General features: G+C 57.9%; 1 protein-coding gene across 5 annotated transcripts; it reads right to left on the bottom strand.

The window, feature by feature from the left end:
- Positions 1–350: 350 nt before the first annotated feature.
- LOC105497372 (solute carrier family 29 member 4) lies at positions 351–22,132 on the bottom strand. 5 transcript variants are annotated; one of them, XR_011622623.1, is made up of 12 exons: positions 22,006–22,132; positions 17,353–17,532; positions 14,777–14,908; positions 14,404–14,517; positions 13,828–13,956; positions 9,679–9,753; positions 7,479–7,741; positions 5,587–5,725; positions 5,291–5,478; positions 4,065–4,305; positions 2,273–2,364; positions 1,505–1,607 (listed from the first exon to the last, which is right to left on the bottom strand). XR_011622623.1 is itself a non-coding variant. In XM_011768383.3 (11 exons), the coding sequence occupies exons 2-11, from the start codon at positions 17,519–17,521 to the stop codon at positions 1,465–1,467; spliced, it is 1,551 nt and encodes a 516-aa protein (XP_011766685.2). In that variant the 5' UTR covers positions 17,522–17,532; positions 22,006–22,132; the 3' UTR covers positions 351–1,464. The 5 variants fall into 5 exon arrangements, 4 of the variants coding, with proteins under 4 accessions (XP_011766685.2, XP_070951488.1, XP_011766684.2 ...); XM_011768383.3 differs by lacking the exon at positions 2,273–2,364 and having other exon boundaries at positions 351–1,607; positions 9,679–9,748; positions 13,828–13,919; XM_071095387.1 differs by lacking the exons at positions 1,505–1,607; positions 2,273–2,364 and adding an exon at positions 351–1,188.
- Positions 22,133–25,582: the final 3,450 nt, after the last annotated feature.

A 25,582-nucleotide genomic window follows, 5' to 3' on the forward strand; every position in this document is an offset into this window, starting at 1 on the left:
GACTTCTAGGACGCAGTGTAGTCCCTGAGGGGTAGGGGACAAATCACGCCCGCTTTGTTTCCCCTTCAAATGGGCTGCATGCAGCCATCCTCCCTGATCCTCATGGAGACTGGGGGGTCAAGGTGAGCGACAAACCACAAGTGCTCCCAGCTGTCACCCCACCACCCAGCCCTGCCCACAAACCAAGCCTACCTGGTATGAGGACACCCTCCTGCTCCCTGATCCGCCCCGCCCACCTCGCAGATGGGAAGACTGAGGTCCGGCTTACACGGGGCGACCCGAGTTCCACCGGGATCCCAAGATGGCAGTCCCGGCCCCCGTCCACGCACAAACTCTGCTGGAGGCAGCAGTGCAGCGGTCTGCTTTATCTTTTAATGGCCAGTGCGGTACAGTTAGTGGACAGACGGGTGACGGGACACAGCAGGGTTGAAACAGGGCAGTGACAGCCAGGGCCAGGGTTCTGTAACGGTGGGCCGTCCTCCCCCTGGAAACGCTGTCTCTGGAAGGACACCCTTAGAATCCCCCGACCTCAGGGTGCCACCCACACGGGCCTGGTGTTCTGGGGGACCCAGGCTGGAGTGCCCCCAGCCCCTCCCTATTTGCTAGGGACCCTTGGGTCTGTCGGGTCCCTTGCTGGATGAGGGTCAAACCTAGGTCAAGCTGACTTCAGCCAGGGTGTGGGGGCCCTACTTCGCAGCCCCCAGACTTACCTCCCCTCTTCTGTCATGGGCCAAGGCGGCAATGGGAGGGCTCCCTAGTCAGGCACAGCCCCCTGGCCTGTGGCATCGCGTGGGTGTGTGGGGAGGTCCTGATGTGCCTGGCTGGCACCACTGCTGTGGTTCCCGAGAGGCTGACGCAGACCGCGGACGGGTCCCTTCGGACCCAGGGCTCCAACTCCTTCATGGCTAATGCGTTTTGTTTGGGAGAAGCAGTCTCTAAGAATGAGGACAGAAGGGGGAGGCCTGAGGGTGACAAGGTGGGGGGCTGCCTCTCTCCTCTCAGGGCTCCAGGGTTCATGAGGGGTCCTTGGTGGAGGCTGGCCAGGTGGTGCCCCAATCAGTGGCAGCGGGTGATGAGGGCCGGGGTGCAGTCACCGGGCATGCACACTCTGGCGGGCGTCTGCTGTCCTGCGTGGGGACACGGTGCGTGTGACCCCACAGAGTGCTGGCTGGGCTGGAGCTGGGGCCGCTGGACACAGATGGAAGGTAGAGGCAGGTATGAGACCAAACACAGAACACAGTGCTGGCCAGAGCCCCAGGTCACAGAAATGTGTCCCGGTCCTCAAAGGACTTTGCAGAACTTCAGGCCAGGATTGGGGATGGCTGGACCCAGAGGGGGTGGCGCTGCTGGCACAGGGAGAGGCTCAGGGCCCCGCAGGCACTGAGGTGGGGACGGGGGAGGGGCCTTCAGGCCTTGGGGCCCCTGGTCAGGCCCTCGGCATCCCTGGCAGTGGGCAGAGCTGGCTCAGAGGCCTGAGAGGATGGAGCCATTGGCGGTGGAGGGGTGCAGGCAGCTGCCGTGGGCGTCGCGGGTGAGGCTGTAGGTGCAGTAGGCCACGGCGGACCCCAGTGTCAGCCCCGACATGTAGGACACGGTCATGGTGTTCCCTGTGGACAACACTGGCCTGAGGGGAGCAGAGCCGGGGCGACCACCTGGTGGCCACGGCTGCTCGGGTGTGAGGTGCGGTGACACCCGCATGAACCGTGCCGCCCCTCCAGGACCCGCTGCCCCATCGCTCTGCATGGGAGCACCCTCTCCGGATCCTGTCCTTCCTCATTCCTTCTCCCCGGGGCCATCTGCTATGCACACCAGGCCTCGCCTGCTTCTCTGGGTCCCCCAAACCCCCATTTTTAAAATTTAAAGACAAGGTCTTGCTCTGTTGCCCCGACTAGAGTGCAGTGGTACAGTCACAGTTTTCTGCAGCCTTGACCTCCTGGGCTCAAGTGATCCCCCAAGCTCAGCTTCCCAAATACCTGGGACCACAGGCACATACCACACCACGCCTGGCTAATGTAAAAAAAATTTCTGTAGAGACTCAGTCTCACTATACTGCCCAGGCTGGTCCCAAGCGATACTTCTACCTTGGCCTCCAAAACACTGGGATCACAGTCCTGAGCCAGTGCGGCCGGCCCCAACCCTCCCCATTTTAATCTCCAGTCTCAGCCAGGTATGGTGGCTCACGCCTGTAATCCCAGCACTGGGAGGCTGAGGTGGGCGGATCACCCGAGGTTAGGAGTTTGAGACCAACCTGGCCAACATGGTGAAATCTCACCTCTACTAAAAATACAAAAATTAGCCAGATGTGGTGGTGGGCATCCATAATCCCAGCTTCTCAGGAGACTGAGGCACGAGAACTGCTTGAACCTGTGAGACAGAGGTTGCAGTGAGCCGAGATCATGCCACTGCACTCCAGCCTGGGGAACAGAGCAAGACTCCATCTTAAAAAAAAAAAAAAAAAAAAATCTCCAGTCTCCGATCTCCAGCTTCCTCCCTATCAGGGACAATTTGGGATGTCCGATGGGCACCTGGAACGTACCAAATCCCAAACCCAACCCCAACCCCTCCCCGCAAGCCCCCTTCCCATCTCAGCCAGCCTTCTTGCCTTGAACAGTGGACCCCAAACCTGAAGCCCCCTTCCCTCTCTCACACCCTACCTCTTAACCCATCAGCCGGTCCTGTGGGCTGCCGTTCAAACAAGACCTGGAATCCGGCACCTCCCAGTGCCACGTCGACCTCCTCCAGGTCTGGGCCCCATCCTCAAGGGCCTGGACTGGTAAAGTAGCTCCTCACTCACCTCCATGCCCACGGCAGCTGGAGGGATGCTTTATCAACCATCAGACCCCATTCCTCTCCTCTCCAGCCCCTGGCCTCAGTGCCCGCAGGACCTTTGCACATGCCATTCCCTCTGCCTGGACGCCTTTCCCTTGCATCCTCACATGGCTGTTTCCCTCGCTACTTCCTCCAGGTCTTTGCTCAAAAGTCACCTCCTGGCCGGGCGCGGTGGCTCAAGCCTGTAATCCCAGCACTTTGGGAGGCCGAGATGGGTGGATCATGAGGTCAGGAGATCAAGACCATCCTGGCTAACACGGTGAAACCCCGTCTCTACTAAAAAATACAAAAAATTAGCCGGGTGTGGTGGCGGGCGCCTGTAGTCCCAGCTACTTGGGAGGCTGAGGCAGGAGAATGGCATGAACCCGGGAGGTGGAGCTTGCAGTGAGCTGAGATCCGGCCACTGCACTCCAGCCTGGGCGACAGAGCGAGACTCCGTCTCCAAAAAAAAAAAAAAAAAAAAAGTCACCTCCTCAGTGAGGTCTTCCCAGATTGCTCCATTTACACTGCTGGCTCTTGAGCCTGACTCTCCCCATCCCATCACTCCTGTTTCTCTGCTTTATTTTTCCCCATAGGACTTCCTGCCATTCAACCAGTCACACCAATCTAGGATTTTTTTTTTTTTTTTTTTTCCGAACAGGATCTTGCTCTGTCACCCAGGCTGGAGTGCAGTGGCGTCATCACAGCTGCAATCTCAAACTCCTGGGCTCAAGTGATCCTCCCATCTCAGCCTCCCGAGTAGCTGGGACCATAGGCGCACGCTACCATACCCAGCTAATTTTTAACACTTTTGTAGAGAGGAGAGGCTCTCGCTGTGCTGCCCAGGCTGGTCTTTAACTCCTGGGCTCAAGTGATGCGCCTGCCTTGCCCTTCCCAAGTGTTGGGATTGTAGGTGTGAGCCACTGTGCCCAGCCTGGGCTGCCTCCACATCTGGACAGTCAGTCCCACAGCACGGGGAGTGCCGTTTTGTCGCCACTGTGTCCCCAGTGCCTTGAAAAGCAGTTGGTCCACAGGAGGGGCTCACCAAGTAGTTGTGGGGTACATGAATGAATGAGTGAATGAATGAGTGAATGAAGTGGTTGAGAATGTCTCCACACCTACGGCCTCCCAGACATTGACTGTTCTGAACCTTCAGAACCCAAATGCACCTTCTTGCGGTCTGCCCTGGGTTTCCTCGTGAGGGGGACGTTGCGCTGCTGGGAGGACCACCCCCCTCCATGCCCCGTGGGCCTCACCTGCCAGCTCCCGCTGCTTGGGGCTCACTTTGCCCGCCGCCAGGATCATGGGCACGCTGCCGAAGTAGCCGTTGCTGATGCCCATAAGCAGCGAGAAGATGCAGGGCCAGGCGGGGTGGCGCAGGGCGGGCGTGCCGCTGGGGTAGACGCACAGGATGAAGAGAGGGATGAAGACTATGCGCAGGCAGGAGCAGGCCAGCAGGTGGGTGCCCCGCCAGTCCACGGGCAGAGCTGCCAGGATCTGCAGAGAGCCAGGCATGTGGGCGCCCTGTCCTGGCCACCCCCACTCCTCTCACAACCCCCCCAGCCTCCAGCCACGTCCCCATCCCCAAACACTCCTGGGTCTGTCCAGCTCGGCCTGCACCCCTGCCCTTCTCCGGATCGCCCCTCTAAAATCCCCCAAATCCCACTTAAAACTTTTTCCCTTAGAGTCAGGGTATCGGTCTATCCCCCAAGCTGGAGTGCAGTCGCACGATCGTGGCTCACTGCAGGCTCAAACTCCTGGGCTCAAGCAATGCTCCCACCTCAGCCTCCAGAGTAGCTGGGACTACAGGCACATGCCACCACGGCTGGCTAAGTGTTTTGTTTGCTTGCTTGTTTTCTGAGACAGAGTCTCATGCTGTCGCCCAGGCTGGAGTGCAGTGGCATGATATCGGCTCACTGCACCCTCCACCTCCTGGGTTTAAGCGATTCTCCTGCCTCAGCTTCCCGAGTAACTGGGATTACAGGCACACACCACCATGCCCAGTTAATTTTTGTATTTTCAGTAGACAAGGGGTTTCACCATGTTGGCCAGGCTGGTCTGGAACTTCTGGCCTCAAGTAATCTACCCATCTCTGGCCTCCCAAAGTGCTGGGATTACAGGCATGAGCCACTGCACCTAGCCATTTCTTTGAGCCATTTCTGAGGGTCCCTGCCCTCTCTGGATCCCCTCTGGGGCATCCTCCTGTGCTCATCCCCGGAGGACCTGTGACTGTGAGGCGAGAGGGTGAGTGCCACACCTGTCCTCCGAGATGCAGCTGATACTCCGGAGTGCCCCAGTGGGATCAGGCTGGGGCCACCCTCCACAGAACACTGTCTGGCATGGTGCCACTGCATGGCTCTTGCCCTTTCCACCTGGGATCCACATGCATCCTTCACTCAGAACCCTTCCCGGATGGACCAAGGTCTCCCCATCACCTCCACCCCGTGGCGTCCCCCGACACTGGGCAGGGCGGGCAGCCCACCTTGCCCACGAAGTCTGACAGGTTGAACACAGCCATGATGAGGATGGGCAGCCACTCGCCCAGGATACAGTGGCGGATCTCAGACTCGAGGCCAGGGAACAGGCACAGCGTGATGAAGTAGGTCACAGCGATGGAGAGCATGTCGGCCCAGATCACCCGCGCCACCACGTAGCGGTGCAGCAACAGGGCTGGGGGCGGGCGGGGGTCAGAGGCAGTGCCCACAGGGACCCCTGCCTGCCTCCCACCCCTCGCCTGGGTACCAGCGCCAGGGCTGCAGAGGGACCCCCCCCACTCACCTCTGAAGGTGGGCCAGCTGCGCTGGACCCTTGGCCGCGGCACATCAAAGCGCATGTAGGCCCCGCCGCTGCTGGTCACCTCGTGGGCTGGGCTGTCCTTTGGGGACCCGCTGGGGGCCAGGGCCGGGGCTGGGTGCTCCTGGAGGGAGGACAGAGTGGGATGGGGTTTGAGTGGAGGACAGGACAGGAGAGGAATCCAGGCCCAATCAGAAGAGCTGCACTGGGGCTGGCGCTGACATTCAGGTGGTGCCTACTGTGTGCAGACACCCCTCTCCCACTTTATCAAGGTCTCTCACTTCACATTTCTGTTTCAGAGAGAGGGTCTTGCTCTGCTGCCCAGGCTGGAGTGCAGTGGTGCAGTCACAGCTCACTGCAGCCTCAACTTCCTGGGCTCAGGCAATCCTCCCACCTCAGCCTCCCAAGTAGCGGGGACTACAGCCATGCGCCATCACCCAGGCCAGTTTTTTTGCTGTTTTCTTTTTTGTAGAGACAGGGTCTTGCTATGTTGCCCAGGCTGATCTCAAACTCTTGGGCTCAAGCGATCCTCCCACCTTAGCCTCCTCTATAGCTGGGATTGCAGCTATAGAGGCCTGGCTCTCACACTTCTGATGCTGCAAATTCCACCTCACCACTCCCATGAACCCTCTACCAGCTTCCGACCAAACCAACCAGAGCATCTTGTCCCCCATGACCCCTTTACTCCTCCTCCAAACACACGGAGCTCCTCCCAGCCTCTGAGCCATTGCACACACTTTTCCCTCCACCCCAACACCTTTCCTGTGGGTCAGGTCTTAACCCAAAAGTCCCTTGGGGAATGTCCCTGGCCATGAGAGGGATGCACCCCTGCCCCGGCTTGTCCCTTTCCATCCTGGGTCCCTCTCTGGGTGTGGGTGCTCCCCTGGGGATGGTGTTTCTGGCTCACTTCAGTGTCCCCAGCCGAGGGCCTAGGTGACTCACTGGATCAAGGCCTGCATGACCATTCTGGTTCTGGACCCTCAGGAATGAGGACCAACGGCTCCCTCACCCCGCCTCTGCATGGTCTGGCACTCCTGACCTCACCCTGCAGGTGTCCCCAGGACTGTACAACTGCCAGCCCTGAGCCTGGGGGGCTGTGCAGCGCTGCTGCCACCAGAGGGCACCCCAGCCCCCCAAGGACAGCTGCCTGCCCCAGGGATGGTGGGACAGGGCACTTCCTGGCAAGAGCTGTCTGTGCTGGGGACCCCACAGGTGCAGTGTGACAGGGAAGCCCAGCAGAACCAGGGGCCACAGAACAAGCCCCTGGCCCTCCCTCTCTGCCTGTCTATCCTCACCTGGGAGACCACTCCCTTTCCTGGCTGGCTGGTGGTGACTTATATGGGAAACTCTGGGGGCCCCGCTACACCCCCTCAGGGAACCCAGGGTTATCCCTGAGCCCTGATTTCCCTCCTGGTGTCCTGTCTCTAGGGAGGAAGGCTGTGAGCTTCCTAGAGAGTTTGCTGCCACGCTGAGCTTGCAGGAGGAATCTCCAACGTGGGTTGGCACAGCCAGGAGGGCTGAGACCCCCCCAGAACCAACGTGGGCTGTCCTAGGGATGGAAACTTTAGTGTACGTCATGTGGGGTGTCACTGCGGACAGGAGCCATGCACGCCGCACGCCTCACGCCATGGGATACAGCAGCTAGGCAGAGCCCCAGACCACAGATGCAGGCGGGGTGCGGCCTCAGGCCACGGGATGTGGGGGTGCCACTAAGAACCCACAGCTGAGTCCACAGAATAAAGGGAGCTGGCAGGAAGTGGTCTCCGCCACAGCGGTAGGCCGCAGCCTGGGGTGCAGGGGACGGGCTGGGCCGCGGGTACTTCCCAACCTCGCGGTGGGGACAGAGGAGGGAACAGAGGTGGGCGATGCGCACTTACGAAGTGGACGTCCCCGGCGGCGACGTCGTGGTGCACGCGGTAGCCAGAGCCCTTGCCCAGGCCTGGCCTGCCCCGGCGGCTGTCACGCGGCCGTGTGGTATAGAAGAGCACGAAGCGGCTGCGCCGCACTAACAGGTGCAGGAGGAAGCACAGCAGCTCCAGTGCCACTGACACCAGGAAGAAGATGAGAGTGCTGGCGCGCTCGTCGGGCAGCAGCAGCTTCGTGAGGATGCGGCTCAGAGAGATCATCACGCCCGCCGTGCCTGGAGGGCATACACAGTGGGCCCGGGCCTGATCCGCCCAGCTCCCTGCACCACTCCGCCCCGACCCATCCCCGCCCACACAGACCCCTCCCCACCGGCGCCCCCTTCCACGCACAGGCCCCTCCCACCACCGCCGACCCCGCCCTCCACCACCGGCCCTGCCCCCACCCACAGGCCCCACCCACTTCCACCGCCCCGCTCCCACAACCAGACCAGCTCCACCAGCCCCTTCCAGCAATTCCTACAGTAAGCGCCCCAGCTGCTTCCCGACCCCATTCAGCTCCACCCCCACTCAGCCACGCCCAGCTCCATCCCACCCTCCACCCCCACTCAGCTTGGCCCCACACAGCCCCGCCCCACCTCCCTTCCCAGCCACGCCCCCTGCCGCTCCATCAAGTCCTGAGTCCCGTTTCTCTCCGGCCCCAACTCCGGTTGCCCCCAGCTCCGCCCCAGCCACAAGAGGAGCTGCTCACAGGAGCTGCCCCTCACAGCAGCCCCACCCCGACGCCGCTCACACACCCCCACCGTGGGGCATTTACCCAGTGCCTGCTGCGTGGCTGCACCCTCCTGCTCTGAGGACGCAGTAGGGCCACGATGACACACGGACGCAGGGTGGGAAGAGGATGGATGCAAACAAGATTGTGCGTGATTCAGGCAGGGGGCAGAAAGAAACGGAACAGAGGGCACGCAGAGGTGGGGGGCAGTTAGAGGACCCCTGTCCCATTGGGGGCCTTTGACGCGGAGGTCTGCAGGACAGGGCCGGGAGTGCAGCCTGGGGACGGGTGTTCCTGGCCGGGGACTGTGAGCTGAGTGCTCATGTTTGAGGCGCTGGAAGCCGCGATTAGGGTCACGAGGCTGGGAGGGAGGGCCTTGGGGTGGGCGGGCTGTGGGTTTTTTCTTAGTGTGGCCATGGGCCACTGCCCAGTGTGAGGCAGGGTGGGTCAGGGCCATGGTGGGCCACCCCGTGAGGGTGGGCAGGGCTCTGAGCGCGTCTTTTCTGCGGGGCCCTTGGCTCCATAAACCACCTGACATCAGTGTGCCGGCACAATTCTGCACCCACTCTGGCTCAGCCCCACCACAAAATCTACCGGCCAAGATGGGAGTCTGGGAGCTCCAGGGCGTCTGGTCTACCTCAGCACCAGGCAGAGGGTTGCAGAACGCCCCCAAGGGGAGAAACGAACCGGGCCCACGTGGGTCTTGATCTGGGCTTCCGCTTCCTGCCTGGGCGGCACTGACCCCGGGCGGTCCAGGCACAGAAGGAAGCTTGGGGACCCTGGGAGGAAGGGGCTTGCACGCACACAGTGTCACTGCCAGGGGCCAGTGCTGCCCCTCTGCAGGGGCTGGAGGCCAGGGGACAGAACTAGGACTTGGAGAAGGGCCGGGTGTCATATAAGGTTCAGGCATGAGCAAGGGGGTGCCATTTGCTGAGAAGGGGCGGGTGTTGAGTGGCAGGGTGGGGGGAGGAGACGTGAGTTTGAGAAGCCCGTGAGACACCCACGTGGGGTGCTGACCAGGGGGTGGCTTGTGTGTCCGTGGCTACAAGGAGAGCATGGTGCTGTAGGCATGGCGTGATGTCCATGACATCACGGCCATGGATGGGGCCCACTCCCTAACACACGCGCACACACAGACTTACAAAACGTACACCCAGCCACATGCTCAGAGACACACAAGCTTCCCCCATCACAAAGGATCACACACCCCAGAAACAGCACACACATGTGTGGGCCCACATGTCCCTCCCATGTGGGAGTCCACCCCTTTTCTACCCCCAGCCAGGCCAGGAAAGATGGTGATCACTGTCCCTAGCTCAGTGTGCCCAGGGATTGTGAGCCTCCCTCCCAGACCGGGGCGCATCATGGGGAGCCCCTGGGAAGAAGCTTCCAGAGCCCAGGGCAGCTCAGCACCCCCTCCCCGGGGGATCTGCAGATACTCACTCTCCCCGGTCATCACCCCTTGTGTGTACCGCTTGGGTAGCATCCCCGTGTATCCGTAGAAGCTGGATTGCTGCACTTGAGAGAGAGAGAGAAAGAGGAAAAATCCGGAGACACCATTATCACCTGTCAACTTGGGTGAAATGCACTAGCTTGAGAGAACTCAAGGGTGCATAAACAGCCGTTAACACCACTAATGGCAGAGAGATTTGACATGCAGCAGTAGGAACACCAACCAGTGTACCCTTGGGGTCAGCCAGGGTCATTGACAAGCTCTGGCGGATGAAACATCAGCAGAAATGACACGTCACTTCTGGGCAAGGCAGTGAAAAGCCTGCATGGACTGAACCTTTCTTTTTCCCATGGGCCATGTGTTATGGACTGGGGAGAGGACTGTCTGCCTGAGGCCCTGAGAGACCGTGTGGAGCATAACACCCTTCACCCTCTAGACAGGACAGGCAGCAAGAGTGAGAAGTCAGGCTTGTTCTATGGAGCCACTGAGATTTCTGGGTTAATTTGCTATACAGCAATAACCCCTCTCATCCTAAATAATACAGCCAGAGATCGATCAGGATCTAGGGAAAATAGAAGTGTACAGGCCCCTACCTTGGAGTCTAGCAAATCCATGACTGGAAGTAGCCTTGGGGGCAGTCTTTGTCTAACTAAAATCTTCTGGTCAAGGCTGGGCACTGTGGCTCACCCCTGTAATCCCAGTGCTTTGGGAGGCTAAGAAGGGAGGATCGCTTGAGTCTAGGAGTTCAAGACCAGTGTGGGCTACAAAGTGAGATCTTGTTTTTATGATTTTTTTTTTTTTCAGATAGAGCCTCGCTCTGTCGCCCAGATTGGAGTACAGTGGCACTATCTCGGTTCACTGCAACCTCTGCCTCCTGGGTTCACGTGATTCTCCTGCCTCAGCCTCCTGAGTAGCTAGGACTACAGGCGCCTGCCACCACACCCGGCTAATTTTTTGTATTTTTAGTAGAGACAGGGTTTCACTATGTTGGCCAGACTGGTCTTGAACTCCTGACCTTGTGATCTGCTCGCCTCAGCCTCCCAAAATCCTGGGATTACAGGCAAGAGCCACCATGCCTGGTGACAAAAATTTTTTAAAAATTAGCTGGGTGTGGTGGCCTGTGCCTGTAATCCCAGCTACGTGGCGGGGGCCTGGGCTCTCCGTTGAGCCCAGGAGGTCGAGGCTGCAGTGAACCATGATCCCACCACTGCACTCCAGCCTGGGCAACAGAGTGAGACCCTGCCTCTAAAAAAAATAAAATCAAGTCACAGCATTTTTTTTGTTTTTTAACAAAACAGAACAGTAGCATTGGGAGTATTATTTCATGAAGGCTTGATGTCATTTATAAATACACACACGTGTTTACAGGGCCATAATACAAAATGTATTTCTTTCTTCCTGAAAGTCACGGTCAAGCGGCCGGGCGCAGTGGCTCAAGCCTGTAATCCCAGCACTTTGGGAGGCCGAGACGGGCGGATCACGAGGTCAGGAGATTGAGACCATCCTGGCTAACACGGTGAAACCCCGTCTCTACTAAAAAATACAAAAAACTAGCCGGGCGAAGTGGCGGGCGCCTGTAGTCCCAGCTACTTGGGAGGCTGAGGCAGGAGAATGGCGTGAACCTGGGAGGCGGAGCTTGCAGTGAGCTGAGATCCGGCCACTGCACTCCAGCCTGGGCGACAGAGCATGACTCCGTCTCAAAAAAAAAAAAAAAAGAAAAAAAGAAAGTCACGGTCAAAAAGAGTTTGAAAGTCTACCAAGCTGGCTAGGCACAGTGGCTCACGCCTGTAATCCTAGCAGTTTGGGAGGCTGAGGTGGGCAGATCACAAGGTCAGGAGTTCAAGACCAGCCTGGCCAATATGGTGAAACCCCATCTCTACTAAAAATACAAAAAGTAGCCAGGCGTGGTGGCGGGCGCCTGTAGTCCCGGCTACTCAGGAGGCTGAGGCAGAAGAATCCCTTGAACCCGGGAGGTGGAGGTTGCAGTGAGCTGAGATTGCGCCACTGCACTCCAGCCTGGGCGACAGAGAAAGACTCCATTTCTAAAAAAGAAAGAAAAAAAAGAAAGTCTACAAAGCCTGGCCTGGACCCTTGCAAAATGTCACTGCCATGAAACACAGGGGTGGGTGAGGGACTGTCCTGGATTAAAGGAAAGTTATGAATCTAGAGAGTATGTTGGGTCAGAAAAAAAAAAAAAGCTATAAAGAACATTATCGGGGCCAGGCACAGTGGCTCACGCCTGTAATCCTAGCACTTTGGGAGACTGAGGCGGGCGGATCACAAGGTCAGGAGATGGAGACCATCCTGGCTAACACGGTGAAACGCCGTCTCTACTAAAAATACAAAAAATTAGCTGGGCGTGGTGGCGGGCGCCTGTAGTCCCAGATACTTGGGAGGCTGAGGCAGGAGAACGGTGTGAACCCAGGAGGTGGAGCTTGCAGTGAGCCGAGATCCACCACCGCACAGGGGGAGACTCTGTCTCAAAAAAACAAACAAACCATTATCAGAATGACTGGAGAAGTTTGAATATGGGTTGTAGCTTAGAAAATGGTATCGCGGCCGGGCGCAGTGGCTCAAGCCTGTAAACCCAGCACTTTGGGAGGCCGAGACGGGGGTATCATGAGGTCAGGAGATCGAGACCATCCTGGCTAACACGGTGAAACCCCGTCTCTACTAAAAAATACAAAAAACTAACCGGGCGTGGTGGCGGGCGCCTGTAGTCCCAGCTACTCAGGAGGCTGAGGCAGGAGAATGGCGTAAACCAGGGAGGCGGAGCTTGCAATGAGCTGAGATCCGGCCACTGCACTCCAGTCTGGGTAACAGAGCGAGACTCCGTCTCAAAAAAAAAAAAAAAAAAAAAAAAGAAAATGGTATCGCATCAGAGTTAAATTTCCCAATTTTGGCAATTGCAATGTGGTTATAGAAGAAATGTTGGCCGGGCATGGTGGCCCACACCTGTAATTCCCTGCACTTTGGGAAGCTGAGGCAGGCGGATCACCTGAGATCACGAGTTTGTAACCAGCCTGAGGAACATGGTGAAACCCCGTCTCTACTAAAAATACAAAAATTAGCCTAGCATGGTGGTGCGTGCCTGTAATCCCAGTTACTTGGAAGGCTAAGACAGGAGAATCGCTTGAACCCGGGAGGCGGAGGTTGCAGTGAGCTGAGATCGCGCCACTACACTCCAGCCTGGGCGACAGAGCGAGACTCTGTCTCAAAAAAAAAAAAAAAAAAAAGAAAAGAAAAAAGAAAAGAAATGCCTTGACTGGTAGAAAATACACTCTGAAGTATTAGTAATTAGGCAAGAAAGGTGATGACATCTACAACTAACTCTCAAATGGTACAAGGGGAAAGATGTATTTTATATTTATATACTTAGGGAGAAATTTAAGTACAGAGAGAGAGGGGTGGAGGGAGAGGGGGAGAGAGTGCTTGTGTAGGACTTCACTGTATCATTCTTGCAAGCTTTCCTGTAGGTTTGAAACTTTTGCAAAATAAAAAGTAGCTTTCAAAAGTTTGTAAGGCCAGGCACGATGGCGCGTGCCTGTAATACCAGCACTTTGGAAGACCGAGGTGGGAAGACTGCTTGGGGCTAAGAGTTCAAGACTAGCCTGGGCAATATAGAGAGACCCCTGTCTCTACAAATAATTTTGTAAAATCAGCCAGGCTTGGTGGCATGTGCCTGTGGTCCTAGCTACTCAGGAGGCTGAGGTGGGAGGTTGGCTCACCAGCTTGAGTCCAGGAGGTTGAGGCTGCAGTGATCTATGATCATGCCACTGCACTCCAGCCTGGGTGACAGAGTCAGACCCTACTGAAAGCCATTGCCCAAGAGAAACAGTGACATAGTGACAAAGGCAGAACAGTCCTTGAAGCCCTGTTTATACCAGGGAAACCAGGAGCTGCCTCAGAGTCTCTGTGGCTACATGCTGTGCATACACTGCATACACAGGCTCGTGTGGGTGTGAGCCAGTGTGCCGGGGTGTGCAGGTGTGCACGCTGGCATGCAGGTGGACACACATCTGGCACCCAGCCAGCCCGGCTCCCATCATGTCACATGCCACCAGCAGGAGACCAGGGCTGGGGTGGGACAGGGTCAGAAGTGGGCACTCAGGGCCTCACCCCTGGGCCCCGGTTCCTACCTGTGCAGCCGAAGGCCACGGTGCCCACAGCGGCCAGGTTGATGGCGTAGGCCTGGTCCCGAGAGAAGAGCTGCAGCCACACATCGCAGATGCTGATAAAAAGGAGAGGGCCCAAGGCTAAGAGGTAGCCTGTTGGGGGAGAGGCCAGTGAGGGGAGCGGTGGAGCCAACTGGGTGGGGGTCCCCCTCCTCCTCGCCCCTCCTGCATAGTCAGTCGGAGGCTTTCTCTGCCCTTCTTCTTTAAGGAGGGCCAGGGATGCTTTATAAGTCTAACAGGGGCACCCGGAGGGCTTCCTGGAGGAGGCGCCATTTGAGCCAGGCCTTGAAGCTGGATGACACCATGCGGAGGAATGGGAAAGGAAGAACACACTGGGTGTGGGGAAGAGCTTGGGCGGGGCCCAGGGACATGTGGTGGGGTACAGAGGCCCCACCACGGCCAGACCCCAGGGCAGCCCTAGGAAGTGTGCCCATTTTACAGACGAGGCGAGTGAGGCTCAGGGAAACTGGGCGAGTGGATGACCGGCCAGGCACATGGGAGCCACAACAGGTAGGCATCCCGTGATGGGGCCCGGCGCACCTGCGGTGATCCTGGTGTGCAGGGTCAGTCTCTCCACCAGGACGTTGTTCAGGAGCACGGCTGCCAGCGCCACCAAGATGTAGGTGAGGCTCATGTCAAACACGATGGAGGTCCCTGTGGAGGGCCAGAGACAGCAGGTGCTGAGGGAGGCCCCACCCTCTGCATTGACCCCTGCCAGATGCAACCTCCCAGAAGGGTCTCGCTGCCCAGAGGGGTGAGTGGCTGCCCTGAGGTCACTCAGCAGCTCACAGTGGAGCCGAGATCCGAATAAAATGGGTCCCTGGGTAGGACTCTCCCACCCGGGGGTTTCTGGGAAGCCCCAGGCCATGATGGAGTATGCTGAGTGGCCGGGCGTGACCGTGGAAGGACCCACCTGGGTACTTGTGATGCAGGTAGTCCACGTCTGTGATGAAGCTGTTGTACGGCAGCAGGAAGCCCACGCCAGCCAGCAGCATTGCAAAGTAGATGGCGTGGTAGCGGTCATCGGGCACCGGCTCCTCCAGTGCTAAAGCCAGAGACACCAGGTGAGACGGGGCACCCTCCATGCATGGCTGCGGCCTCCGCACAGGACGATGGCCATCACCTCGGCCTCCATCACCAAGGCCACTGTCCATCGCTGTGACCCCTGCTCCCCTCTGCTCCAGATACCTCTGTCATCTGACCATTATCAAAAGCCACCAAATACTGTGGCTACGGCTACCACACCCACGCCATCACAGCCACTGAAGCCACCAGCTTGATGGACAGGAAACCAGCTCACGCCTGTAATTCCAGCACTTTGGGAGGCCGAGGTGGGCAGATCACCTGAACTCAGGAGTTTGACACCAGCCTGGCCAACATGGTGAAACCCCATCTCTACTAAAATAGAAAAAATTAGCTGGGCATGGTGGTGCAAGCCTATAGTCCCAGCTACTCAGGAGCCTGAGGCAGGAGAATAGTTTGACCCCAGGAGGTGGAGGTTGCAGTGAGCCAAGGCTGCGCCACTGCACTCCAGCCTGGGCAACAGCACGAGACTCTGTTTTCAAAAAACAAAACAAAACAAAACAAAAATTATAGGATATGGAAGGGGAAGAGTGAGCACCCTCTGCCTGTCCTGCTGGGGAAGGGGTCAGCATGTTTAAGGTTGTACAAGGTTCTTGCATCATGTTCGGTGGCCGTATGACCTTGTCACCGCCTTTGTTTGGAGAGAAGACATGGTTTAGGGAGATGTCTATGGGAGCCACATTGGCGAGGGGGGGACCGTGATGGTTTGTTTACGGTCACCTTGACAGGCTGAAGGACAGTCCCCAGGTTCAAACACTAGCCCTGCTGCTGCTGTGACGGCGTTTTGCAATTCAAGTTCCTTCTCCATCAACTTTCAGTTCATCAAAAGGAAAATGACCCTGGGTGGGTCTGACCTAATCAGGTGAGGCCTTGAGGTCTTCCTGGAGCTCAGAGACTCCAAGAAGCTCTTGTCCGTGGATTCCAGACTGTCCATGACCTTCCTGACTGCCTGCCTGCCTGGCTTAACTAGCTCCCACTTTAGTTAGCCAATTTTTCTTTTTTGTTCAGACAGAGTCTCACCGTCGCTCAGGCTGGAGTGCAGTGGCACGATCTTGGCTCACTACAACCACTGCCTCCTGGGCTCAAGTGATTCTCCTGCCTCAGCCTCTGAAGTAGCTGGGATTACAGGTGTGTGCCACCACACCTGGCTAATTTTTGTAGGTTTTTGTAGAGACGAGGTTTTTGCCAGGTTGTTCAGGCTGGTCTCAAACTCCTGGGCTCAAGCGATCCTCTGGCCTCAGCTTCCCAAAGTGCTGGTATTATAGGCGTGAGCCACCGTGCCCAGCCTTAACCCAGGTTTCTGAGCCTAAAGTACTAGCATAAACAACAGCTCCCTGCAAAAGAACTATAGCTTACAGGGTGCCTCCTGAGTGCCAGGGACAGGCCCAAGCAAGATTCTGTTGATTCTGGTGCAGCCACATTGACACAATACCATCCCCCTTTTCCAGAGGAAGAGACCGAGGGCCAGAGAAGAACAGTGACTTGACCGGAGCTCCTGGTGGGTGAAGGATGGGAGGCAGTCTTGAACCTGAGCCTGTCAGACTCCAAGCCTGTGGGCTGTCCACTCTGCAAGTCTGATCTCAAAGTCAGTTGGCCCAATTCCTCAATGTAGTGAAACTGAGGTTCAGAGAGGTTCAGGCCCTTGCCTAAGGTCACACAGCTGGGCTGAAAACCAGAGCTTTGAACCTCACATCCAATCCTGCTCAGGCACTTTCCTGGCTCCTTTGCAGTGAGGCATAGCTTGCTCTGGCCAACGAGTGTGACCAAAGTGACATGTGTTACTCCAGATAGAAGTTTTATGGATCAGCGCATGAGCCATGGATCCCTTCACCCACCCAGCGAGCACGAAAGCCCATGTTAAGACAGAGCCTCCTGGCCGGGCGCGGTGGCTCAAGCCTGTAATCCCAGCACTTTGGGAGGCCGAGATGGGCGGATCACGAGGTCAGGAGATCGAGATCATCCCGGCTAACCTGGTGAAACCCCGTCTCTACTAAAAAATACAAAAATAACACTAGCTGGGCGCGGTGGTGGGCGCCTATAGTCCCAGCTACTGGGGAGGCTGAGGCAGGAGAATGGCGTAAACCCGGGAGGCGGAGCTTGCAGTGAGCTGAGATCCGGCCACTGCACTCCAGCCTGGGCAACAGAGCGAGACTGTCTCAAAAAAAAAAAAGAGCCTCCTCTGCCAGGGGCTGTTGGCAGGGCCCCAAGTACGGACACACAGCATCAGGGCGGAGACATTGAGACGGTGGGCGTGTTTGTTATGCAGCAGATCTAATCCACACTGACAGGCACTGCCTCCAGTCCATGACCACCCATGGCTCCCCAATACCCCAAGGCTTCACTGGGGGTCACACAGCTCAGTCTGCTTCGGGGCAGGACACGCACCTTGCCCGCACCCCTACTTACTGGAGTCCGTGAAAGCCGGGATGCCCCTGGCCCTAAGGCCCTGGCCCTGAGCCGCCTCTGCCACCTCCTCCAGCTGGTGACTGTCGAAGGTGAAGCTCATCACTATGTCCGGGTCTGGTGTGCCTGCCACGCTGGACTCCTCAAGGCGCTGGCTCCCGACAGAACCCATGGCAGCCTGTGCTTTGGAGAAAGCAGAGAGAGCAGGGGAGGGAAGAAGAGTGAGATGATACCACAGCCCCGAAGCCATGAGGCCGGGACTGTATCCCCTGGGGGACTGTCCTTTCTATCCATCCAGAGGACGTTAATTTTAAGCAGATAAGCAATGTCACCTGGTGTCTTTTTTTTTTTTCCTAGACAGGGTCTCACTCTGTCACCCAGGTTGGAGTATGGTGGCGCAACCATCACTCATTTCAGCCTCCACCTCCTGGGCTCAAAGTATCCTCCTGATTCAGCCTCCCAAGTAGCTGGGACCACAGGTTCGAACCACCATGCCTGGCTAATTTTTAAAAAATTTATTTTGTAGAGATGGGGTCTCACTACATTGCCCAGGCTGGTCTCCAACTCCAACTCCTGCCTTGGCCTCCCAAAATGCAGGGGTTACAGGCGTGAGCCACTGAGCCACTGCACCCAGCCCTCACCGGGTGTGTCTCAAGATGCTCATCCTCATTGCTATCTAGGGAGAAGGGGTCGGAGGGCAGGAGGGCTCAGAGACTGCTGCCTTGGGGAACAACCAAGGTGGCCTGCATGGTGGCAGCGGGCACGGTAAGAAATAGATGGAGTGGAGGAATACTTTGGTGGTGTGATACCAGAACTTGGGGGGCAGTCGGAAACAACAGATGACATGAGTGAGCCTCGTGCGTGCCTGCACTGGGCTGCAGTGTCCTCTGGGAGAAAGGCGCCTTTACCACTCATTTTTCAGCTGAGGAAAGTGAGAGTCCCCTTGGTCTCACAGGTAGAAAGTGGGGGAACCCAGACCCCAACCCAGGTCTGTGTGACACTCTGAGCCACCGTGACCCTTGGTCCTGGGGCCAACCACCTTCATGGCGGAAAGTTCTTTCTGTGGTCTTGCCTCAGTGCTTCTTGCTTCAATTTGGATCTGCCAGCCCTGACCTTCAGAAGGAAAGGAAGGAACTAAGTCATCTGTCATGGAGATGCTTGCACTGTGTGGGCAGCCCTGTGTGTGCCTGGGGCAGGCTATCTTTTTCCCCTAAAATGATTTTTCTTTTCTTTTCTTATTTTTTGAGATGGAGTCTCACTCTGTTGCCAGGCTGGAGTGCAGTGGCGCGATCTCAGCTCACTGCAACCTCCGTCTCCCGGGTTCCAGCGATTCTCCTGCCTCAGCCTCCTGAGTAGCTGGGACTACAGGCGCCCGCCACCACGCCTGGCTAATTTTTGTATGTTTAGTAGAGATGGGGTTTCACCATGTTGGCCAGGATGGTCTCAACCTCTTGACTTTGTGATCCGCCCACCTCGGCCTCCCAAAGTGCTGGGATTACAAGCCTGAGCCACCGCGCCCGGCCAATGATTTATTTTTCTAATAACATGTATTTATTTATCTGAATGCAGAAAGGATTTGTGTTCATCACAGAGTTTGAGGCTAACAGAGAGGACAGCACAGCACTGAGTGCTGAATGTAGTGCCTCAGTTTCCCCAGTATGTGGGAGAGCCGTGGAAAGGCTGGAAGAAGCTCACCCTGAGGGGTCCCACAAACCCAGAGGAAACTTGATTTGTTTGTTTTTTTGAGACACAGTCTCTTTGTTGCCAAGGCTGGAGTGCAGCGGCACGATCACCACTCACTCCAGCCTCTGCCTCCCAGGCTCAAGTGATCCTCCCACCTTAGCCTCTTAAGTAGCTGGAACAGGTGTGCACCACCAGGCCCGGCTAATTTTTTTTCTTTTTTGTAGAGATGGGGTCTCATTATGTTGCCCATAGTGGTCTTGAACTCCTGGGCTCAAGTGATCCTCCCACCTTGGCCTCCCAAAGATTATAGACATGAGCCACTGCACTCAGCCCACCCTGATTTTATTTGGGGTTGACCCATGTTACCTCTGCCTGCTCTTGTCCCATCTCCTGGGTCTCATTTCCTCCAGCTCCCCTGACTCAGTTTACTCCCTTCCCAGCCTCCAGGCAGTTTCGATGATCAGGTTACCAAGCACCTCCCTGTGACTCCACGTCCCCCTCTTCTAGCTCACTACAGAGTTTTAACTGGAGCCTGAATGGGGGCCTGGGGCCTCACTGGGGCTTTGAAGCCAGAGACGTCCCATTTCCAGGTTTTGGGGGACTGGGGAGATTCAGCCCCTGACAGCTGGGGACCAACCCAGGTGATGAGTGCCCACTACCAGGGGAGAGGCGGTCCCGGACTTCTGGGGGCTGAGAAGCCTGGCGTATCTCCTCTTCTAGGCTCAAGGCTCTCCTGACTGCCCCTTGTCAGCCCTGGCCCTCCTGCCACATCTGGAGCTGGGGGTGGTGGGGGCGAGCAAGGCTTAGAGCAGAGCTGGGCTTGAACTGGAGTGGCCCTGGGAGGGCTCTGCACACCTGTCCTCCCCTGTGAAGTGGACACAAGCCTGACCTTGAGAGTCGTTGGGAGGTGCCAGAGTCAGCAAAGGCTTAGAGACCCCGGGGCCCTTCTTCGGCCTGCAGGGCCAGGGAAGGGGATGGTGTCAGGGTGACAGTCTTCAACAATCAAATGCTCCTCCTGCCACCTGCTCAGGATACCAGCCCAGCCCAGGACATCCGAACCCAGAAAGGTCTGGTCTGTGTTCAGTAAGGGCCCCCGAGACGCTCCCCGGGACGTGCAGTGCCCCGAACAATCCTGGCCAGAAAGCCGACGTTTCTGCCTTGCCCAGAGGCCACACCACCCAGGAACGCGGACGTGCTTGGCATCCAGCCAGGAGGCGGCTGCTGTCCCCTCTGGCTCAGTCAGTAAAGTGGGCAGCTGCCACCCACACTGCCCGGCTCGGCCAGCCACTGTCCCCATGGTGGAGGGTGTGGGGAACATGCTGCAGCCGCTCGCCCCCACCTCTCCTGGGCCACAGGCTTCCAACTGTGTCCTTCCCAGCCCCCAAAATCCAAGCCTACTGCCCCCCGGGGAAGGCAGCCCAGGGCCTCCTGCCCTGTCCCCCGTTAATTAAAATTTAACCACATGCACATTGGCCTAACCACCCCAGCGTTTAAGGGGCTTGGCTCTGCTCCTCCACTCTGAGCTGCCGTGACCCCTCGATGCCTGCCCCGGGGGGCCGTTGAGAAGACACAGGTCACTTCTTTGGCCTTGAGGTCATCCCTCAGGTCTCAGTTTCCCCACCTCACAACTCAGTAGAGGAAGGAGAGGCTGAGAGTACGTCACAAACAGGGACTGGGTGGGTGGCTGGTGGGGTAGGCTCGGCTACACACAGTAGGCATTCAACAGTTGCACAAGCTGCCACTTAAAGAACACTGCTATGGGCAAGGCAGGGCTCCCACCCCTTCCCTCTTTTTTTTTTTTTTTTTTTTTTAATTTCTATTTTTGTAGAGGTGGGGTCTTGTTCTGTTGCCCAAGCTGGTCTTGAACTCCTGGCCTCAGGTGATCCCTCAGTCCCAGCCTCCCAGAACTGAGATTACAGGAATGAGCCACTGCGTCTGGCCAAGGCCTCTCACCATTTTGCAGGCAGGGCGACTGAGGCACATAGAGGTCAAGTCGGGGGTGGGGGGGGGGTCATGCAGCTCAGACTGGAGCCTGGCCCAGTGACCCCCTCCAGCTCCTCCCATTTCCACGGGGCCTGAAGTGCACAGCAGTCCTGAACGTGGCCCCGGGCAGCTGGAGGCGCTGGAGGTCTGGACCCCAAAGCCAGTCTGGCCTCACTCTGGGGCCGCGCTCCTCCGGCCCGCCAGGGAGAACCAGGGGAACCGAATTCCACTTGGAAAGCGGGCCTGGGCTCGCACTCCTGGCTCAACTACCAGTCCTGGTTAGTTGATGCCTGGTACACCCCTGGTCCCCGTTAACCGGGGCTAACGATGTCTCTGTTGCCCTTTCCGCAGCCCAGCGGTCTAAGCTGCTCCAACTCCTCTGGGGGTGGGTTTCAAGCCCCTCCGGCCACCCCCTTCTTGCAGCCCCCCCAGGGACCGATGCATGCAGGGGCCACAGGCTGGCCCCTGGACCCACCGCCCTCCCCGGCCTGGGTCCCCGCGCCTTTCTGCCGCTCGCCCCCCGACATCATCAGCCGCAAAGTTGGCTCGCAGACCTGCGCCCCCAGGCAAAGGGCAGACCCCCTGAGCCGCCCCGAGGTGACCCCGGAGGCCAGGCCCCGCCTTTCCCAGACGCTTTTTCGAGAACAAGGAAGGGGTCGGCGGGGGCAGGGGGGCGATGGGGTGGCGCGGGAGGGTCCGGGGAGGAACTTCGTGCGGGAGGACCCCCGCGCGGTGCTAGGGGAGGCGGTGGCGCCGACACCCTCCATGGCCGGGGCCCAGGGGTCCGGGTCCGCGCTTGTTGCCGGGCGCCGGGGGCTGGGCCGCACAGGACGCGGTAGGGGCTGCCTCGGGTTCCCGGGACAGGGGCGGTCTGGGGAGAGGGGACAGCGCCCGGACGGGCGGGAGGGGGCGGGGGGCCGCGCGCGCCGCAGACAAAGGCTCCGACAGGTCCCCGCCGGCGCCTCCCCGCGTCCCGCGGCCACCGCTTACCTCCGCCCGGCCCGGCCTGGGGTCCTCTGCGCGCCTGCTACGCTGCCAGGCGCCCGACACTGCGCGCCCGCGCCCCGCTCCCCCAGCCTCGGGCCGGGCGCGCCCGGCGTCCTCCGCCGGTCCCCGAGTCCGCCCGGCCCCTGTCCACGAGCGCGGCGACGAGCACAGCCCAGGCCACCACGCCCCGCCTCTGCCCGCCCCCAGCGCTCGGCCCCGCCCCGCCCCGCCCCCCCTCCTCCTTCCTCCTCCTCCTCCCTCAACCCTCTCGCTCATCCCTCTTCCCTACCCCTCCCCTCCCCCTTCCTCCCTCTCTTCCCTCCTCCCGTCACCCTTCTCTCCTCCCTCCCCCTCCTCCCATTCCTCCTCTCTTCCCTTCCCATTCCCTCCTCCTCCCTCCCCTTCTCCCTCCTCCCCACTCCTCTCTTCCCCTCTCCCTCCTCCTCCCTCCCCCTCCTCCCCATTCCTCCTCTTACCCTCCCTCTCCCTCCCACCCCTTCTCCCTCCTCTCCATCCTCCCCACTCCTCCTCATCCCCTTCCCTTTCTCTCCTCCCTCCCCTCCTCCGTCCCACTCCTCCCCATTTCTCTTCCCTCCCCCTTCCTCTCCATCCTCCCACCCCTCCCCTTCAAAGTCCTCCATTACCCTCCTCCTGCCCTCCTCTCTTCTTCCCTCCTCTCTCCACCCTCCTCCCTTTCTCCTCCCCACTCCTCTTCCTCCCTTCCTCTCTCTTGTCCTCCCTCTCCCTCCCTCCTCCACCTTCCGCATTCTCCTACCCAGTCCTCCCTCTCTCTTCCCTCCTGCCTCCATTCTATCATCCCCACTCCTCCTCTTTTCTCCCCCCCCTCCTTCCCCTTCCTCTTCCTTCTCTCCTGTCCTCCATCTTCCCCCTCCTCCTCTCTGCTCCCATCTCCTTTCTTCCTTTCTCTCTCCCCCCACCCTTCCATCCAGCTGGGCTGTGCAGGGGCCAGGCCCAGCCTGAGGCTGAAATCAGGATCCCCAACACACTAGGGTGCAGCATAGTGGCCCTGGTAGACCCGGGTGACCTGTGCTGACCCAGCCCACCACCCTCGCTGCCCACCCCTCAGCCTTGGTGCCCAGGCTGCTCCCCCTAAACAGGTCCACTCACCTGGGAGGCTATCTACGCCGCTGGCGGGTGGGTAGGTTCAGTCACAAGGCCACTGGGTGACCAGATTGAAAGTTTTGAAGGATGAGTAGGAGTTCACGTGCTGGAGAAGGTGCAGAGAGCAAGTCCAGCTAGGAGTGGGGGCTGTGGCCAACCCTCAGTCATGTCCTGCCGTCACTTGGTCCTACCTCCGCCAGCTCCCTTTCTCCTCCCAGCTTGGGATCAGAACTGGCTAGATTGCTTCCCATGACTCCCTTCACCTGGGAACCTCTGTGTTTCTCCCAGGTGAATGGAATCATGACCCCGCCCTATTCTCCCTGTACTCACCTGTAGCCTGGCTCTAGGGCAGACTGAGCAGAGCCCAGGGGGCCCAGGCATAGGACATCAGCTAGCCCTGGGGGGCTGGGAGTGTTACTGGCTGGGAGAAGGGTCCAGCCTCAAGATGAAATCAGGAACCAGGTGGGAATCACACCTGTGGGGGCCTGTCTGTGGGGATCAGGAGAGGCCCTCCAGGTCTGAGCCACCAGGTGGGATGCATCCAGGGGCCTGCCCAGGCCCCCATCAGGATCCTACCTGAGGCCCTTCCTTCATTTTCCACCAGATCAGCTCCTTCTCCCTGTTAAGCCCCATCTCCAACGTGAGCACCTCCAGGGAGCCCCCATGGTTTCTTCTGCCACGCAGCCAGTGGAGTCAGCACCTTTGCTCCAGGCCTTGCCCATCCCTTCTAAAGGACTGGGAGCCCCCTGAGAGTAGAGACCTGCTTTCGTTCTCTGGATCCTCAGTGCTCAGCGAGGCATACAGAGGCTGGCATACGGCAGGAGCCAAATATTTGCTTGAAGGGCAGACTGCACTGGGAGCTGAATAAGGAAGTGTTGAGTGAAATGACTCCATTCACCTGGGAGCCTCCGTGTTCTCCTAGGTGAATGGAATCACCTGGTGGGAGGCGGCTACACACTCTTATGGTGGGACACCCCTCTCCTTCCTGTGCTGCTGTCTGAGCAGAGGTGGGGGGTGCCGCTGCAGGGGGGCCCAGTTCGTTCCTCCAACTAGTTACAGTTCATGACGGCTGGGCGCGGCGGCTCACACCTGTAATCCCAGCATGTTGGGAAGCCAAGGTGGGCGGATCACCTGAGGTCAGGAGCTCGAAACCAGCCTGGCCAACATGGTGAAACCCCCGTCTCTACTAAAAATACAAAAATTAGCTGGGTGTGGTGGGCGCCTGTAATCCCAGCTACTCAGGGGGCTGAGGTGGGATAATCGATTGAACCTGGGAGGCGGAGGTTGCAGTGAGCCGAGATGGCACCACTGCACTCCAGCCTGGGTGACAAGAGTGAAACTCCATCTCGAAAAAATAAAATAAAATAAAATAAAAATAAAGTTCATGAGCTCCAGTGCTTCCCGTAAGCCTAGAGCTTTCAGCGGGGTTCCTTGCCTTGTCCTGGATGTGGGGAGGTTTCCAGATAATAATTATTTGGTAGGCCAGGTGCAGTGGCTTATGCCTAAAACCCCAGCACTTTGGGAGGCCAAGGCGAGAGGATGGCTTGACCCCAGGAGTTTGAGACCAGTATGGGCAACATAGCAAGACTCCATCTCTACCAAAAAAAAAAAAAAAAAAAAAAAAAAGCGAAAATAAGCTGGGCACGGTGGTGTGTGCCTGTAATCCCAGCTACTCGGGAGGCTGAGGCGGGAGGATTGTGTTAGCCTGGGAGGTGGAGGCTGCAGTCAGCTGTGATCATGACACTGCACCCGAGCCTGGACAATAGAGCAAAGCCCTGTCTCTAAAAATAAATAAATATATAATAAAAACATTATTAGGTGCATGTGAGACATTTTCTAGATGCAGGGGACGCTTCCAGGGTCCCTGCTCCCATCCAGTTGCACTTAAATGGTGGGTGCTGGCAATAAACCAGTACAGTAATTTCGGAAGCATCAAATGCTTGGAAGACTAGATGGGGATGGAGCAGGCACCAGCATGTGACCAGGGCACAGGGGTGGGCTTTGATATCCAGGTGGTCTGAGAAGGCGATATCTGAATTGAGAGATTTGAATGATGGAACTGTTAGTGGGAAGGGTGTTCCCAGCACAGGGAACAGCCAGTGCAAAGTACTGAGTCTGGAAACAGCTCATTTAATTCAAGAACAGAAGGAACTGTTCTTGCTGTTGTGGGAACAGAGGCAGTGGGGAGAAGGGAGGTGAGGTTGGAGAAGGCAAACAGCCAAGGGAGGTCTCATTGGCCATGGTGAGGGCAACGCTTTTTTTTTTTTTTTTTTTTTTTTTGAGATGCAGTCTTGCTCTGTCACCCAGACTGGAGTGCAGTTGCGCGACCTTGGCTCACTGCAAGCTCCGCCTCCCTGGTTCATGCCATTCTCCTGTCTCAGCCTCCGGAGTAGCTTGGACCACCATGCCCCGGCTAATTTTTTTTGGTATGTTTAGTAGAGACAGGGTTTCACCATGT

Source organism: Macaca nemestrina, chromosome 4, assembly GCF_043159975.1.
Source record: "Macaca nemestrina isolate mMacNem1 chromosome 4, mMacNem.hap1, whole genome shotgun sequence".
In the NCBI taxonomy this organism is placed as follows: Eukaryota; Metazoa; Chordata; class Mammalia; order Primates; family Cercopithecidae; genus Macaca; species Macaca nemestrina.